Source organism: Lepisosteus oculatus, chromosome 3 (assembly GCF_040954835.1).
Source record: "Lepisosteus oculatus isolate fLepOcu1 chromosome 3, fLepOcu1.hap2, whole genome shotgun sequence".
In the NCBI taxonomy this organism is placed as follows: Eukaryota; Metazoa; Chordata; class Actinopteri; order Semionotiformes; family Lepisosteidae; genus Lepisosteus; species Lepisosteus oculatus.
Window position 1 is genome coordinate 5,098,341 of NC_090698.1, and position 18,397 is coordinate 5,116,737.

General features: G+C 45.9%; 1 protein-coding gene across 1 annotated transcript; it reads right to left on the minus strand.

The window, feature by feature from the left end:
* Positions 1 to 3,513: 3,513 nt before the first annotated feature.
* Positions 3,514 to 15,422, minus strand: fbxo46 (F-box protein 46). Its single transcript, XM_006627634.3, is given in 3 exon segments — positions 3,514 to 5,041; positions 5,044 to 6,241; positions 14,942 to 15,422. Coding segments are annotated over 2 exon segments (2,052 nt in total). The 5' UTR covers positions 6,088 to 6,241; positions 14,942 to 15,422; the 3' UTR covers positions 3,514 to 4,033.
* Between the last annotated feature and the right edge of the window lie 2,975 nt (positions 15,423 to 18,397).

The window sequence follows — 18,397 nt, forward strand, 5'->3', positions numbered from 1 at the left end:
ATGTATTTGATAACTGCACTGTTGGGGGCTGGGTGGTCTTGAGTTCATTATCTTTCTAGAGACTGGTTAATTCTGGGGACTTGTCAGGCACTTCTGAGCTGACATCACCCCTCCTAAGTCACTTATCCACTGTGGAACTTGAAGCATGAATAATGATGTATTTATGTTGCATGATCACTATCTCCTCTGTGCTGCTATAAGAGTCATATATAGCATGTACAGCTGTGCTAATTCTGAGCTGGTGATTCAAATAACGGGGTATATAAAAGGGCTTGTCAGCTGTTTAAATTCTCTAGTCTGCCAGCAAAGGAGAGGAATGGAGTATAAAACCATTTTGTGCTTTAGCCATGTAAACACAAGTTCTTCATAAGGATGCCAAATCTGTGCCCTTGCAGCTAATTTCTGAACTGAAAAGATGTCTATAGCAGGTTTGTCATAGTTTTTCAAAAGGGGTAACCCTCTCCGTTTAATCCGTTCTCTTTACCATAGTGGAAATCATTAAAGTTCTCGAGAAGACAGATTCATTCAAATAGCACATCAGATGTTAACCTAACGTATGTATGGTTTGTTAAAGAATAGCATTATAGCTTTGAAGAGCATATTGGTTTGGAGGGTATTTGTTTAAGAAACTGTAGGACAGGAGAGCTCTAGTCCAGTTAGTCATACAAGTCACTTGAAATCACCTGTTTTTGTACAGATGAAGAATACTTGTAAGCCATAGATCTACTAAGTAATTTTTTCATTTATTGGAACTCTGGACCTGAAACCTAAAAGTTCTTGGAGTTTTTATTCCAAATAATTTCTAAATAATTTAACCATTCACCTTTTTAATCGATCATGGTTAAATTGTTTCATGTCTGTAGGAACTGATGATTTCATGTTTATCTATAAAACCCTTTTGGAGCTGAAGTTCTTGTGGTAGGATCTCTATGCCAAGCTAAGCCTCTATGCTATTGAGGCGAAGAGGTTTGTGATTCTGTTTATGTACTATAACCTAGTGGCTTTTCATTATAAGGGCAAAAAGCTTGTAGTATATTCTTTAAGTATTTAAGGTTCTTCAAACAAAAACTGGTCTGGGCTATAAAAATGTAAGCTCTATTAATGAGCTATTTTTTATTCCTTCACCGTCAGAGTACCTGATTCCTGGTGGAAATCACAACATCCTGGAGCCTGTCCAGGAAGCATAGGCCCAGTGCCAGATTACACCCAGGACACTAATGCAGGGGACACATGCATATTTAGAGACTTCTGACAGAATGCCTATGAGAAATGGAAGGAAACTTGGAGAAAACCCACTTGTAGGTACTGAGAACAGGTCAGTTCCCTGACCACAAGGTCACAGGACCAGTAAACCAACCACACTATGGAGCTGCCCAGTCATCCCCATTTTGTACCCATTTAATATTTGATCCCAGGATCTTATCCAGCCATTTCTTGGCCTTTGTCCTTTACAGTGAGGCCCCCTGCCATTATCGTGTGCTTGAAGGCCATACTAAACATCTTAATGTTAGTTCTCCGTTTTTTTACAATAAAATGTTGGCATTTTATTGTCAAAATTTTACAATACATTTTCAATGTTTCAATTTTCAATTACAAAATAATTTTCAATGTAAGATGCTTTTTCCTCAATGACATATTGGTAATTGGTATTGGAGAGTGAATCAAATTGCGTTATCCTGCAAGAACTGCGCAACTAGCTCGTATCCCCGCTAACTAAGCAAACAAAGTGAAAGGAATGTTTTGTTAATTTCCCTTGGTTTTTATCTTTTAATTCTCCTCCGTGGCCGATTTTGTGAAAGTCCCCTCTCGGGCAATGATGGAAGTCCAAGTCAGTGACTATGACTTGAGCTGAACGACACACTGCAGTACAGGACAGTGGTGAGCCATGTGAAATGAGGAGAAAAGCAGCTCAGTATGTATCACAATTTCAATGCACTGTTTCCTTTTGTTTCCTATTTTTTTACTACGTAGGACATTCCAAAAGGTTGTTAATTTCAAACACAACAAACCAGGGAGCTGTCAGCCTTTTATTATCAGATTTGTGGTTAGCTTTATAAAAAACTGCGTCAAACCTCTTATTTACTGCCAAGTGCTCCTGTCAATCTCCAAATCAGACCCTTCATAATGCATAGGCTAATCTGAGCAAGTGATGGGTTAAACAGAGCCGGCCTGTATGACGATATGCTTTGGTCCTCTCATCAATCACCCAACACACAATCGTATTCTCTGACTGAAAGTCTCAACCCTATAGAAAACCATTGCAGCTCTTGGAACAGGTTCACACCACTGCTCCTCATCATCACCAACGAACAATAGTGGTTGATTTTCATAGCTAAAATAAATCCAATTGGAATGGGCTGCAATTATTTCAGAACTAATGCGACATCATATCCAAGCTGTTCCCACCGCTTAAAGAAACCCAATAACTTAAACAGTGATGCACTGTTTTAATGAGTTCTCTAGTATTTTATAACCAGCTTTGGAAGTTCATAAAAATACGAAATACCTTTTCCTTGAGATACCCATATGACTTAATGATTTGATCTTCTCCGAAATGTTGTAAACTGGAGGGCACTTTTAAATGATTTATAAATGCACACCTGACAATTCAGACAAGCTTCCTGAAAGCACCAAATCATATTTAAAAAGCTAACATCATAAGTCCTGTCAAATCATTTAGGGCTTCTAACAAGTGCGGTACATCTGATTATACTGATGGATGTATAAGGACTTTTTCTTACAAAAACATCTAGTAAAAGACATTTCAACCCTATCAGCTCATTTAATCATTTATAAGTTATTTGATCATGGAATTAGGGAAGCCAATGAGTTAAACCTTCCTAACATTTTACATCAAGCTCATAAGCAGTAAAATGTTAAAATAAGATCTTTCCAAAAGCTTGTGACCCAAGAACTTTCAATTTCATGCCAAAAAATGGAGAATGTGGTACCCAGTATCTGGCAAGCAGCATCAATTTAAAAAAATACTTTTTGCAAACTGGAGTGTGCCTTCTCTCACCACAGACATTTGTATTGTGCTTACCATTGGAAACAGGATAAACAGAGAAGGATCTTAATGCTGAAAGGCTGTGGGTTAGCGTTATACTTACGGTTTTAGGGTATAGTGGTCGGGAATCCTTTAAGAAAGTCCACAGGACTTGTTTGATTGCAGATCTCCCACCTCAATGCTGTTGATCCTTGACCTGCAGCAAGTTTTCCACCAGGTTCACTGCAATGCTCACATTGATTACACATTAACACTGCAACGCCGGCTTTATCAAAACACAGTGGGGAAGAGTTCCTGTGAGACAGGGAGGGGACATGATGGCCATGTCTCAAAATATTTTTCCCCAGAGTCAAGTCTCTTTCCCCCACCCCATCACTTCACAGGAACAAACACTATACAGTACAGTACATATATAAAGTATATGACCCCTTAACTCTCTTAAAATTAAAACTCCCATAAAATTGTACACTTTTCACAGCTAACAAAGAACTAAATGGCACCAGAAACCAGTTTAATCACTTTAGTTTATTGGAGAAATGCCCCTTAGCACTGTACAGCTTGAAACCTACATATATTTCCCACACCACATTATTGACACTGGGGTTTTGAATTTGCACAATCTGGGGGCGTTCAACGTAAAGGAAATGGGATTTCACTCTACACAGGGGGGGTTAAGGCTTGAAGCTGGTGTTCCTGTCTTTTGTGGTCTAAGGTTTCTTTGTCGCACGGCACGTCACAGCTTTGGCAGAAGTCTATGACGTTTAGCCGGCCAGCACGGAGAAAGAAGGGCCAAAATAAAGTTAGAAAAATTCCAAAACGGGGGGGTGGAGGTGAGATTGTGCACTGGAAAATGTTCCAACAGCTTAAAAAAACAAAACAAAAAGACATGCACACACGCAGCACACAAACCCAACTTGCACAGCTCCGCAAAGCGGCACGGAATCGTTTCTTTTCCGATTTCTTTTCAACAGCAAGCGTCCACACCGCAGCCCCCGTGTGTCTCTGTCCCCGGGTCGGGAGCGCGTTTCACCTCCCGTCCTCCCGCCTGGAGCGGGCGTGCACCAGCTCGCAGGGCTGCACCCAGTTGTTGTCGTGCAGCCCCACCCGGCAGCCCGGCGTGTCCTTGTCGGTGCGCCGGCAGCACATCCAGTACGAGCGTCCGTAAGGCAGGTCGTGGTGGTAAGGTTTGGGGTGCCAGCGGCAGAGCGAGACGTCCCCCCTCTCGTAGTGCCTCTTGCACTGCTTGCAGGGGTCGTCGCGGTACAGCGGGTCCTGGTTCCAGCGCGAGTCGGTGGCGTGGATGCCGTAGGTTTCGATCAGTGCCTTGAAGTCGTGGCAGGTGCACTTGAGGGCAGCCAGGGAGCGGGTGGGCAGGTAGCTGAAAATGTTGACCATGATGTGGTCGGGCAGGAGCAGCATGTACTGCCGGGGCTCCAGCAAGCGCTGGATCTTGAAGCGGATCTCCAGGAAGTCGTGGGAGACGTGGCGGTACAGGCGGCACAGGGAGGTGTCCGCGGAGTCCGGCTCGGACGCCGCCGTGGGGGAGTCTGGCCGGTCCAGGCTCCCAGCAGGGCCGTTGTTGTTGGCGCAGTCCAGGGAGCCATGGGCTACCCCTTCTTCCTCGGGCCTGGGGGGCTGCAGGAAGAAGAGCTGGCCGGGAGGAGGGTCTTCGCCAGGGTCTGGCACCTGGGAACCGACTGTGAAGCAGACCGTCTCCTCCTGCACGTTTTCAGTGCTGTCCTTGCCGTAGAAGACGCACTGGTCTACCGCGCCCGTCACCACCACCTCCACGTGGAACCCCGTCACGCACTCCCTCGCCTTCTTGTCCGCGTTCCCGCCGTCCGGGGCCGAGTCCGAGCCGATGGGCGGGATGGGGCGCTCCGCTTGTCCTTCCCCCCGGGAGTCCGCCTTGGGGGAGGCGGCCAGGAGAAGCCCCATGTTGCTCGTGGGCAGGGGGTCGCGGGACGAGGGGCTGACCAGCTGGTAGAGGTCACAGGTGATCTTCTCCTTGGCGCGCGCCCCCGCCGGGCTGCCGCTACCCCCCCACCCCCGCAGCTCAGGAACATGCAGTTAGGCCGGCCAGCCGGTTCGGACTGGGAACGCGGGTCCATGCTGGAGACCCGGAAGGCAATTCTCACCTCCCCTCCTCCTCCTCCTCTGCCCCTGTTCCCGCTGCTCCCCCCGGCCTCTCCCTGCTGGTCCTCCTCCCCGCTCTCCCGCTCTGCCCCAGCACGCCTCAGGAGGGCGCTCTCCAGCTGCTGCTGCTGCGACTCGAAGTGGGCGATGGCCCGGGCCACCCGCCGCGAGTCTGGGGTGGGCTGCTGCTTTTCGGGGGCAGGGGAGCCGGAGGTCGAGGATTGGGGGCGGGCCTCGGGGGATTCGGACAGGAACACAATGGAGCCGGAGCTCGAGGGGGAGCCCCTCATGGGGCTCGGGGAGGTGGGCATGGGATGGGACTGGAGAGGTCCTTGCGTCACCATGCCCTGCAGAGCCATAGCTGTCCTCTGCTCTACCAGAGCCACCATCTCCGCCACAGACAGGAGATCCATCTCGTTCAGCTCGGGGGCCTCCTGCTCCGACGAGGGCTCCTTCGCCGTCAGCTCCGAGGACCCGCCCCTCACTTTGCCCGGGGGGTCGTAGGAGGAGCAGCGCCGCCGCCTCTTGGCCTTGGAGCAGTCTGTGCCCCAGTTCCCTTTCACCTTCATGGCACTGGGCCGCGCCAGGCCCACGCCGCTGCACTGGTGGGCGACGAAGAAGGCGATCTTCTCCTTGGTGTTCCCCGGCTTGATGACATACCAGGTGTCCAGCAGCACCCGGCCCTCCTCCACCTGGGCCCCGCTGGGGGGCGGCGGGGGAGGGGCCTTGGGGGCCGGGGGCGGCGGGGGGGTGTTCTCGGAAGCCGACTCCCCCTCATCGACCTCCGTCGGTGTCCGGCCGACCAGCTCTCCGGCCGCCTTCCGCAGGGCCCCCCCGCCGGCGCCCCCTCCCCCCGCCCCGCCGCATGGCTTGTTCTGGGAGTAGGTGCCGAACGGTCGGGGGCACCAGAGGCGGATGTGGGAGAAGGTATCGGGGTCCATCATGGGCTACTGGGGAGCATGTCGTCATGCAGCTGCTCAGGGAGCCTCCCTCCTTCAAGCCACGGAGCTGCCATGCCGATCCTCGGAGCTCATCGTCGCTGCAGCCTGGGCTAGGGCGTCGGAGATCGATCCCGGCGGAGCTGACATTCAGTGCGACCTACGGAGACAGCAAAGCCACAGGATTAGACAAACACGGCAGTCCCCCTGTGGCAAGGCCCCGATGTCTTCCATAGCCATTACTGCTACATCAAGGAAACTAAAGCATGAAAAGCATTAGTCACAGATCTGTGAAAGAACAAGGGACTCCTTTCATAATCCCCATAACTCTGAAAGACCTAACTACATGGCAGCATTCTTTCGTTTGTCTGTGTTACAGGAAAACTGAAGTCAAGAAGCCAGTGGCATCCACAGATTTAAGTAACTGGATCGACATGCTTTCAGGTGGTACGGGTTGGTATCATGGTGATACATTATCTATATTTCTTTGGGATGTTTGGAAAAACCGGCCTGATGAGGACCTTGGCTAAGTGTGTGACTGAAAACCATAAAAACAAGAACAAGGTTACAAACAACGGGAAGTCAACTGATTCATCTACCTCATTTGGGTGCTACAAAACAACGCCGACTTAAGTTACATAGTGCTAAGAATCCGCAGCTGGTATTGCTACTGTGATTTTTGATCTGCACTCGGTGAGGACCACTTGAAGACTAAGGCCCTGGAATGTTACAGCTTTAGCACAGTTCTAGTTGTGTACACATATTGCTTTATACGAAACGTGTTCTTTTTTTCCAGTCTGTGAAAATTACGACCACCCTCTTTAATCATTTGGCAAAGGAACAAAAGGGTTTTGAATGAATCCTGGACCAAAATTTTTATTTATTTTGTTGTCTTTTGTTTTATAACTATTCTGATGTCTGTTTTTGCTTGTCTTGGGCTGGACTGCTGTAACACATCAATTTCCCTACGGGATTAATAAAGCATTATCTATCTATTTTATCACCTCTTTGTACATGAAACAGGTTTTGATTCTTTCTGTAAAGGTCTGTACTTGAGAACGGTGTATTAAGTGATCTATGGGTTCTATTTTTGATGACAAAACATTCATTAATAGCTTCGAGGCAATGAGACTGAGTGCACGGGCAGGTTTCTGTCCAGTTTACAACTGTTGAATACTAGAGTCAAAAGAAAGTGTCATCTACTTCCTTTTGATATTCCCAAAACAAAAACAACCCACCGAAAGAAAATCTGAAACCTCTCTGTACACCCCCATGGTAATTTACAACTAAACTGCTAAAGCAGGAGAAAGACAGTGCTCTGTGGAGGGTTGTAGAACCTTATCAAGATAATGAGAAAATCACTTCTCACTGAAATAAAAGCAAACCGATATAAAAAGCACTCCTGAAACATTAAGCACCAAGAATTTTACATTCTCGGCTCGCCTCCGTTATGCCTAGTGTTCCACCAATTCATGCCCCTATCTTTAATGGCGCCTAAATTAGTCTGATAATTACAAATATCTGTGAGCTATTTTAATAGCTGTTTTCATCTACAGTAAGCGCTGAAATTTTGCATTAGCATACATTACTGAAGGGGCATTGTAGACAGAAAGCACTTCATCATTAAGGACGATGGGGAAGCGGAGAACTCAAATATCCCAATTCCGTGCAGGGAAAAAAAAAAGATCAGAAGCACGCTGTATACGCTGTGGAGAACTTGACAGGAAATCTTAGAAATGAGGATGTCAAATCCTCTGACAGATTTGGGGAATACACACATCTGGGAAATGTTTAACTGAACAGATCCATTGTGTTTATTTGTCTTTCTCTCTTATGAGATCTGCAGCCTCCAGGAAGCTGCATGTTTCAATCAGATGTAGTCATTCATGGTAAGAGCAACTTAAAATATACAGGTGACTCAGAGAGCCCCACGCCCACCGATCCCTTCTTGTTTAATAATGCATGGCAAGAAACAAGAATTAAAAAAGCACCACACGGCAGGAATCCCTCAGATCTACACAGATGGTAGAGATACAAATAACTATGTAGTGTCAATAAAAAAACAAACTCTGAGAGGCTAGGGGCTAGGCGTTATTCCTGACCACTCAGTAAATCTGGGCGATGAGGCGGTTTTTGTGTTTGAAAGCATTCCTGCAGATTCAGGCCAGCACTAAGCTTTTTGCAATATCCTGTAAATCCAGCTCCAGCGCATTCGGTAAGGAGAGACGAAACACAGCCTTCTCTTCCTCAGGATTACACCACAGCCACGTTCTTATTCGATTCATGATCATTAACAGTAATTGCTTGCTGCCGTTTCCTGCATCAGAATGTTTAATAATGTCCCGAAAGGGAGAGAATTAGACTCATTTATTCATCGATGTCCCTAAATCCATTTCACTGTCACATCAGAACACAGGTCTTCGCCCACGGCATGCCTGTCGCTCCTTAAAACTCATCTACAGGTGGCGCAAACTCCAGTCTTGGGTGTTCATTCCTTATTTACTCTTAATCACCTTAAAGATCACCTTAAAGATCACCTTAAAGAGCTGATCGTTAAATTAACAGGACCGATTTAACACAGATTAACTACACTTCCAACTGCTGCTGCTGCTGATGATTCAATGCAATGCGATCTAGAAAACCAGCTGAATTCTGACCTTCAGAGACTGGAGGTTTGTGCTTATAGTGCCTTGCACTAGTACTCAGGCCCTTGCACAATTCTCACATTTTGCTGCTTTATAGTAGCCAGCCATGACACTGTGAAGTAGCAATTAATATCTGTTACGTACACAGCCTACTGCACACATTCAAAGCAAAAAGCAAAAAAGTAAATACATAATTTAAAGGGCGGAATGATGGCACTGTGGCTCAGGATCTGCGCCTGTGGCTGGAAGGTTGCCGGTTCAAACCTGCAGCCAGCAGAGGAATCCTACTCCACTGGGCCCCTGAGCGAGGCCCTTAACCCCAGCTGCTCCAGGGGCGCTGTACAATGGCAGACACTGTGCTCTGACCCCAAGCTTCTCTCTCCCTGTCTGTGTGTCTCATGGAGAGTAAGCTGGGGTCTGTGAAAAGACAAATTCCTAATGCAAGAAATTGTATACAGCCAATAAAGTGATCTGATCTTATCTTATAATATTAAAGACAAACATAAAAAAGTCATAAATATTCAGACCTTTTGCTGTAGCAAACCTTACTTAATGTAGATACACAAAACTGCCTTAACAAGCCACACAATTAGTGAAGTGGCCTCTTATCGGTGTGCAATAGCAGTGGTTCACATGAATGCTGAGTACCTGGATACCAGCTCACAAACTCAATTACATTTTGTTAAAAAAATCGATAATGGTCTCTTACCTAAGAGAATGCTTACTAATGAGGTTTTCTGCACCATAAAGTTATCCAGACAGAGAGATGCTTCAGCCTGAAGCTAGAGTATTCCCAGTCCAGGGAATCACGGTATTTGCCGAGATTTGTTCTAGCCGAGCTCGATCACTAAAATGGACCGCATATTTTAACTAAGATTTTTTAAACCCCCTTGACTCTATATTTTCAGTTTTGAAGCTGAAATTGAAGCTGAAAATGCAAGATTTTCAGGAGCACTGAATTGTTTTTTACAGAAAATGTCTCCCCAATCAGATATTTATAAACCTTTATTTCACCTGGTAAGTCCAATTCTTATGTAATAATGACACCCTGGAGAATACCCCTTTCTTCACTGGAGTGGCCTGAGAGATGTACCTTGCTCAATGGTACAACAGCAGTGCCTCACTTGAGATTTGAACCCATGACCTTCCTCTGGGAGGCCAGAGCTCTAGGCACTACTCCAAAGTACAATTTAATTCAATTTAGGGACCAGGACTACGGAGGGAAGCCCCAGAGTTCGAGATCACGCACCAGTGCAAGAGCAGCATGCCTTTAAGAAACAGCACATACGTCACGAGGGCTACTCATGACAATGGCCTCCTCATTCATCACACAGCTCTTTCAGGAACAAGCACCTGAATAATTTACTCCACAACAGAACAGTCAATTAAAGAATTAAGATGTTCCAGCCTTGTAACGGAGGACTGCATAGACTTCGTCCCAGCCCTCAGAAAACCTGGGCCGCCCAAAGAGATCCGAGCACGATAAGGCACCAGACAGAAGTGGTATTTCCCTGACTCTCAGTCCCAAACCGACTCTCACTACCTGTTCCTGTTAGTCAAATGCTACAGCCAAAACAATTCCAAAATTGAAAAGGCCATTTTTATAACTCTACCATGCTTTACAGCTAAATATACAGTATCTGGAAAGTCTGAGCTGCACACCACAAGACTAGAGTTCCCCAAAGAGACACCAGTGATGGGAAAGCTCACGATTCTAGACCTTCCCTATTCCAGTTCTTCCAGCTTTAGCTTTTTATGTTCAACCTCCTCCTAACTGGCATTAGAAAGACAAGACTAATTTCAGGAGATAAGGATTTTCACTGATGGAGAAGGCTTACAATTGAGCAGCTTCAGTAATTCTGAAGGAACAGGAAAAGGTTTATTCCATGCTGACAAGAAAAGAGACAGTGTAGTGTAAAAGTGAGCACGTTTAGAGGAACGCCATAGCTTACATGCTTTCACTTTTTTGCGAACGTGAAATGAAACCACTCCGCCCACATCGTGCCCAATTCCCACACGCAGATTCATTTTATGAATGTGTTCGACAGGTCAATGCAAGGAGGCAAAGCACAAGAGGCATGCAGATCCAGTCCTGCAGGGCCACAGTGTCTGTGGGTTTTTGTTCCACCTCAGACTGAAGATTTCAAACACCTTCAAGTGCCGACTTAGAGACGCAGAAGAAAGGACAATTCTGACAGGCAAGGACAGGACCTCTGCACCTACGGTCTCATGTTTAATGGAGTGCTTACTCTTCAGCTATTCTTTACTACTAATTAAAGACTCCCACATCCTCCGAATTTCATACAGGAAGGAATATATACAGGCTGACTTCATCAGCACAGCTGATGTCATTCTGCAATTCCTGCTTAGTAATACTATCAAAGTGCAGGCTCTCCTGTGTAATCTCTCTGCCAAATGGTGGAGTGTCGCAAGACATCTGTGTACTGTAGTGTTCTATATGCAGCACTGCCTGGCTTTTTCGAGAGCTGGTGTGTTGGAATTGACATGCAAAAGTAACACAACCTATCCTAAGTTTATAAATCATGCCATCATTCACAATATTACTGTAGAAGGACATAACCCAAAGTAATGTGTTGCAAATCTTCTCAAAATTAACGCTTTAGATTTCAAGCTGACAGATGGTATACAGGGAGTGATTTATGCTGAAGCAGACGGTGTGAGGAAACTCCACAGTTCAGGTGGTGGGAAACCAATGTACAGAAGGAAGTAATAAAACAACTGCATTGCATCCATGCGGCACATCCATTGCAATAACTATGATTATCCCACTAGAACTATCAAGCGGTAATTGCATCAGAAATTCAAAATGTTGTGTCTCTTTTCTTGTCAGCATGGAATAAACCTTTTCCTGTTCCTTCAGAATTACTGAAGCTGCTCAATTGTAAGCCTTCTCCATCAGTGAAAATCCTTATCTCCTGAAATTAAAAAAAAAATGCAAATTCCCAATTGAAAACAACCATTTCACTGGAAACAGGTGAGTCAAGGAATGTATAGATCATCCATTCTTTATTTGAAACCAGTTATTCTGACAGCCCAGTCCTAGCCAGAAAGCCCAGGGCACAAGACAGGATGCCAGTCCCTGGGAGGGCACACACACACACAATTTTGAGAAACCAATTAACCTCATCAACTGGGGCTCTCGAGGACTGGAGACCCCTAACGTCAAACTACCCCCCCAGCAGTTCCACCCCCGCCTTCTTTTTTTTTTTACCTTGTAGCCTACAATTCATAACAAGGGGGAGTGAGAACTACACCAAAATGTTTTACAAATCTGATCATAGACCTTGGTCAAACTGAGACAATACGCTCTGCACAAGACCCTGAGTAATTCTCCCTCTCGTACAGAGCTGAGAGCCGTCAGGCTGGACCTGGGATCAGTTCCACTTTTCAGGTATTCTGGCAGCACTGACCACAGCCCGCCAGCTTTTCACTTTTTACCCACGGCCCTCTGTGCTTAGATAAGGGCAGTGGTCCTGGAGGGCCTAACCCCTGCGGGTTTTTGTTCCAGCCCGAGTTGTCAAATCCAAACATTTTCTAAGCACTTCATCCACTTCAGTGTTGCGGGGAAGCTGGATTCTATCCCCAAAACCTTCGGATGCGAGGCAGGATACACCTCGGATGGGACGCCAGTCCATCACAGGGCAGACAGACACAAACACAAACACACACACACTCATACCAAGCCCGGTTTTCCCAGTAGCCAATTAGCCCAGCAGCACTGTACAGTATGTCTTTGGGCTCTGGGAGGAAACCAGAGCACCCAGCGGGAAACCCAAGCAAACACAGGGAGAACCTACAGACTCCACACGGATAACATCCCAGGTACAGAATTAAACCCAGGGCCCCAGCGCTGTGAGGCAGAAATGCTAACCCCTGCGCCACCATGCCGCTGAGTCATCAAATAATTAACCTAATTATTTTCATTAAATACTGCGTAACAAAAGAAATGTATCACTTTAAACTAACAAAATTCACAAAGTTTCCAAGAAAATGAAGCCTCTTTTAGTAACGGGTGCACTGACATTTTGTGGAACAGATAAGACATTGGTAAAGTCACTATGCTGATTATTAGTTGTTATAAAGAGAGTGTCTACAGCAAAAGTCTCAGACTACTAGTAAAGTATGTGGCCACCTTGGAAAACAATACAAGCTTCCCAGCTATGAGATACTTTACACCAGGGTACAGATGCAGCTTGGGGGGTATTTTGTCAATTTTCTCTAGTAGAGCCTGGACAAGCATGTGCTAATTCACTGCTTGTACCATAAAATGTTATACATCATCCCACTGCGACCCCCAAGACTTAAAAGGGCACCAGGCTTGAAATTCAACAGGTCAAATCTGGTCATCGCCTGTAACCAATGCTCTCTCTACTGCGGTTTAGTGCTTACACGGCAGTCAAAATCCCTCATGTAGATCACAGTCGGTCGGGAATGGTCAATTAAACAAAATACTGCCAAAAAACATTTCATATCCAAAATCTGTACAACTTTCCAACAGAAACACAGAGTAACAAGTTTCTTTTCATGCTCAGTATAAAAGGAGGAATTTACTTAAGGTCTTTTACAGTGGATTGCTCCAAATATTCTGGATATTAAAGGAACTGTGCAGTGACCTGTACACCTCCTCAGTGCCTCGTCAGAGGTATGACAATCATGAGAAATGATTAGATCAACAATGCAACAGAGCTCAGGTGATCCCAGAGGCCCTTCAGACACAAAGTCCCCCAGGAAGAGAGTTTGAGACCTCTGGATTAGGCCTCTTTGATTCTGACTCTACTAAAGCTACTGTGTAAAACCCTTCTTCTCATTCCTAACAAGCTCAGTGCTACTTCAGTGAACCAATTACTGATTATTAACCTAGACAAGACAACCATGATCTCTATTCCCTGATTGAAACCCCAGGACAAACTCAATTGCTAGGTGCTCACTAGGACTTCAGTGGGAATCACCTTGTCCCAAGTCATCGAACAGACCTCTGAGCAAAGAAGTAACCGCGTTTGGAAAGTGTGCGTTATCAGAACTTCTCATTTAAAATGTTTCTGAGCAGCATTTCAGTCTCCAGCGCCGGAGTTAAGTCACAACATGTTAACAGAAACTTATGTCTCTTATAACTTGGCCAAAGTCCATGCTGTACACCGCCGACAACAATATGGGCCACAAATAACACTGTTGCCAATACAAGCCCAAACCAGTACAGCACTGAGACCGACAAACACCCTGCTTCAGCGTGGTCACCAAATAGTAGTATTTTTCTAAAGGTACAGAGTCATCAACACTTCATCTGAAGTTATGGCTAAAAAAGAAGATTCATTTTCAGGCCGGAGTTTCCTTCCACAAGAGAATCAGATGCGTGTGTAACCGAAGTTAAACAGAAACCCCACACACATGCAGCTCACATCATTTTGGGGAACAAGGACAAACGACACTGTTGGGAGCACTTCCTCAAACCTGAGCCACCAACTTCTCCGAAAAGGGGAAGAGCCTTGCAGTAAACAAAATATAGTTTACCATGTATAACGCTGCTAGGATTCCGCAAAGGCATGTATTTAATCTTAAATCACCGATGATCAGCACACAAGAGGGTCTCAATACTCTCATTGTGGGTACAGTCAGATACAGAGTGCCTTGTTGTATCAGTCGTTCACTACGGGACTCCAAAACTCGACTAAAATACCTTTCCCTTAGATACAAGTCCCCATCTGACGATATCGATCCGTGACACATACATTGATTTAATGACAGGACATTCTCGCTGTCAGCTAATGTATTTTTAACTCTCAGAAAACGTCAAAATGCCTTCCGTTTTCCTTCCTGTTATGATCCATTTCTATCGATCTCATGACGGCTGTGTGGATACAGTACTTTCGATTTTGCAAAAGGTATCGGATTTTTTTGTTAAGTTTTGCACCATATTGTATCAACTCGTCACACAGCAACCCGGAACATGACAAGCAATATCGGCCATAGCAATTTCACCTAAGGGCTATAATATATTTAAAAAGCTGTGTATTCAACTGTTGTTTTATTCGATTAAAAAAAGACACAAGTAACGCTCGAGCGGGGCTTATTTTTAAAAGAGAGCTAACAAATTTGAGAACAGATCATCCGTTGCTACACCAATGAATCTAACTGTTTCAAAATACGAAAAAACACAAATGATCGCCTTAAAAAAAAAATTCTCTCCCCAGTCTTACCTCGGCAATATGTATTCCCGGATTAGCCCGCTGCCCGGGCAGATCTTCCAACCGCGACGGAGAGTCTTTCTCCCGGTGAAGCGATAAATCCAACCCCCTGCTTCGGCCTGCTCTCTCTCACCACAACAAACTGCAAAGCAAATAAGATCGAGGTGAGGTAGGTCTGTGTGCGTGTGTGTTGGAACGGGGGGGGGGGGTCCTTCACAAGGCAGAAGTAAGATGTGTAAATATGGACTTATTTGATGTCCCCCCCCCACTTGTATCTTCGTTAATTCAATTCAAAGGAGCCCGCTGCCATCCCCGGTACCGTAGGTCTTCGTCCGCGTTTTTGGAACCGCACGTATGGAACGGCAGCAGGACCGTTCCCCTAGTCTTGTACAGTAACGTACAGGGCCTCTACTATGGAGGGTTGCGATAATCAAAATAATCGAGCAGCCACAGCGTAGAGGAAGGCCATGTTGTTGACAGGCAGCACCACAGGGCCAGCAGCCAATAGCAGAGCAGAGTCGACGGCGTGCCCATATATGGCAGCAGCCGAGACCCCCCCCCCTCCCCTCCCCCGTGCAACCTAGGGTGTCTTGCAGACGGTCAGCTGAACGTGCTGTTGTGCAAATCGTTCCAAAAATATATGCACTAGCATAACCTTTAAACGTTTCTAATAACTGAAAGGCGCACCCCACACCACATTAAGTGGTGCACAGCAGCTCACTGGCGGTGCCGCACAACGACCCACCGTTACCGACACGGAAGAAAATTGTGTGCCTTTGTGAGATGCGCCCGTTTCCATTTTGTGATATGGTTGTGCGGCTGGGAGGCAGGCTCTCTCTTGAGTCGTGCGTGTGGTTCTTGGGCACTTGGCAGGGTCCCACTGTCAGCCACGACCCCGGGGAAGGTGTTCCTCCAAAGTTACCTGGATCCAAGGCGCGTTTGGGTGAAATACAATATAGGAGGGCTGAGGTCCCACTGCCTGTGTCTTAGTGAGGCAACCCTAGATAAGATAAGATCACTTTATTGGCCATATACGATTTCTTGTATGAGGAATTTGTCTTTTCGCAGACCCCAGCTTGCTCTCCATGAGACACACAGACAGGGAGAGAAGCTTTGGGTCAGAGTGCAGGGTCAGCCATTTATACAGCACCCCTGCAGCAGCTGGGGTTAAGGGCCTTGCTCAGGGGCCCAACAGAGTAGGGTTCCTCTGCCGGCCACAGGATTTGAACCAGCAACCTTCCAGCCATGGGCACAGGCACAGATCCTCAGCCTCAGCCCCCTATAAAGCACTTGGGGATACTGGGGGATTGAACCAGGACCACATACAGGACATGCGAAGCATGCATTCTACCACTGAGCTACCACTGAGCACTTCCAGCCTTCTAGACAAGAGACTAATCTGTTCATTTCATATGGGAAACACATATGAAATGAACACACACCTGAAGAAGGCTCCACGGCCGAAACGTTGTGTTCTCTTTCTTCTTTTTTTCAGCATGGAATAAACCTATTACTTGTTCCTGTTCATTTCATAGTTTGCCTGCAGAACAGCTTCCTAATTCCCTGTGCAGGTTAGATTTCTGGTCGGTGTACTTACAACACTAATACCACACTGGCAATGTTGCCTTTATCTGATATGTGGATCTGCTCTAATAGAAAAGCATTCCTCAGATGAACAATTATATTATCTGTATGAAAATATTCTGCTGTTCCTTCCCAGAGTTCCAAGCAGGATAGCCTATAGTCGAGCTGAAGCTCTGCTGTCTGTTTTGGCCAGAGATGGAGGTACAGTACTGCAGATCTTCATTCCACGCTGACAAGCAGACAGGAGAAACAACATTTCAGCTGCGGAGCCATCTTCAGAGCTCCGTGAAGTTGCACCCCCTACAGACAGCACAAACGATGAAACCCACCTCATTCGTTAGAGCTACGTTTGTGCCGGTTTGTGCCATTGAAAGTAACTTCCCAGCTTCTTTCTTTCCCGAGATATAGCACCTTCTTTTTTGGGGGTGTGATGTCACTCAGCCCCCCTACAACTGATCAAAGGATCACAATTGAAAGATCTGGTGGTCGTGAACTTGCTGTTTTTGTATGGTGCCAACCGCACAGAGTGACGTCACGGCCAGAAAAAAGAAGGCGCTATATTGAAATGTAAAACATCCACCCCCACCCGACCAGACAGACTCGGAAAACAAATTGCATCCATTGTTTTCATCACATCCAGTAATTTAAGTACCGATTTAGTTGGTACCTGTAAATGTCCTTGTGGATAGTCACGATAGTAGATTACCCGATAAAACAGGGCGCTATATCTCGGAAACAAAAGCAGCACAAACGCAGCACTAACAATTGCAGTGGGTTTCATCGTTTGTGCTGTTTCTGAGGTAGAGGGGGACTTCATGGACCTGGACAAGCAAATATGTCCTGGGTCATTACATTGCAGACTGCAGAAGACACGACTTCACCTGGGAGAAATCCGACGATCTAACAAAGGCAGTGTGGCTAAGGATCTGCGCTTGTGACTGGAAGGTTGCTGGTTCAAATCCCGCAGCTGGCAGAGGAATCCTACTCCATTGGGCCCCTGAGCAAGGCCCTTAACCCCAACTGCTCCAGGTGTGCTGTACAATGGCTGACCCTGCGCTCTGACCCCAGGCTCTCTCCCTGTCTGTGTGTCTGTGTCTCATGGAAAGCAAGCTGGGGTCTGTGAAAAGATCATTCCTAATGCATGAAATTGTAAAGGGTTAATAAAGTGATGTTATTATTATGATGATGATATCTGTGTCTTCAGAGGTCAAGGCGTGCCCTCATGCTGTATTCTACACCAAGGGCTGACCAGGAACACACAGATAAAAGGACTGTGAGCTCATCGTTTCATGTTTGCGCATAAGACCCCTGTAAATACAAACACGTGGATAACGCCAGTTTTTCAGAGAACCTAGACATATTTTCACTTCTGTTCTGTGAAAATAAGAATATTTTGCAGTATTACCGCGGTCTGCATGTGTGAGACGGTAGACTCTTGTTTCTCGCATGTGTTATGAACTGTGTAAACTTTGTACATAGTGCCCCCTTAATAAAGTCCTGAATTACTGGTTCCCTTTCACTTTGGCGAATGTGCATGTGCTTTGAATAAAAAAAAGCATCAATGGTTCAGAAAGTTGCAAAGTCAAGTCTTTTAAAATACGTGGCTCGACAGACAGGTCGAATCTTCACACGTCCCTTGACGCCTGTGTTTATGTGAGAAGGAGACAATGCGAAACCTTTTACTTCTTCAGATTTCTAAAAAAGGACACTGCTATGACGTACAGTACGTGTTCATTAAAGCCTCTTTGTAAGAGCATACAATTGTTTTCTAATGTTCACTTTTTAAGGCTTCACCCTCAGCTCTTCTGATTCGGGTACGATATTGGAACCGAAATTAATTAATTAATTTTCCTGTTCACACAAACGCGTAGGAGATAATGATAT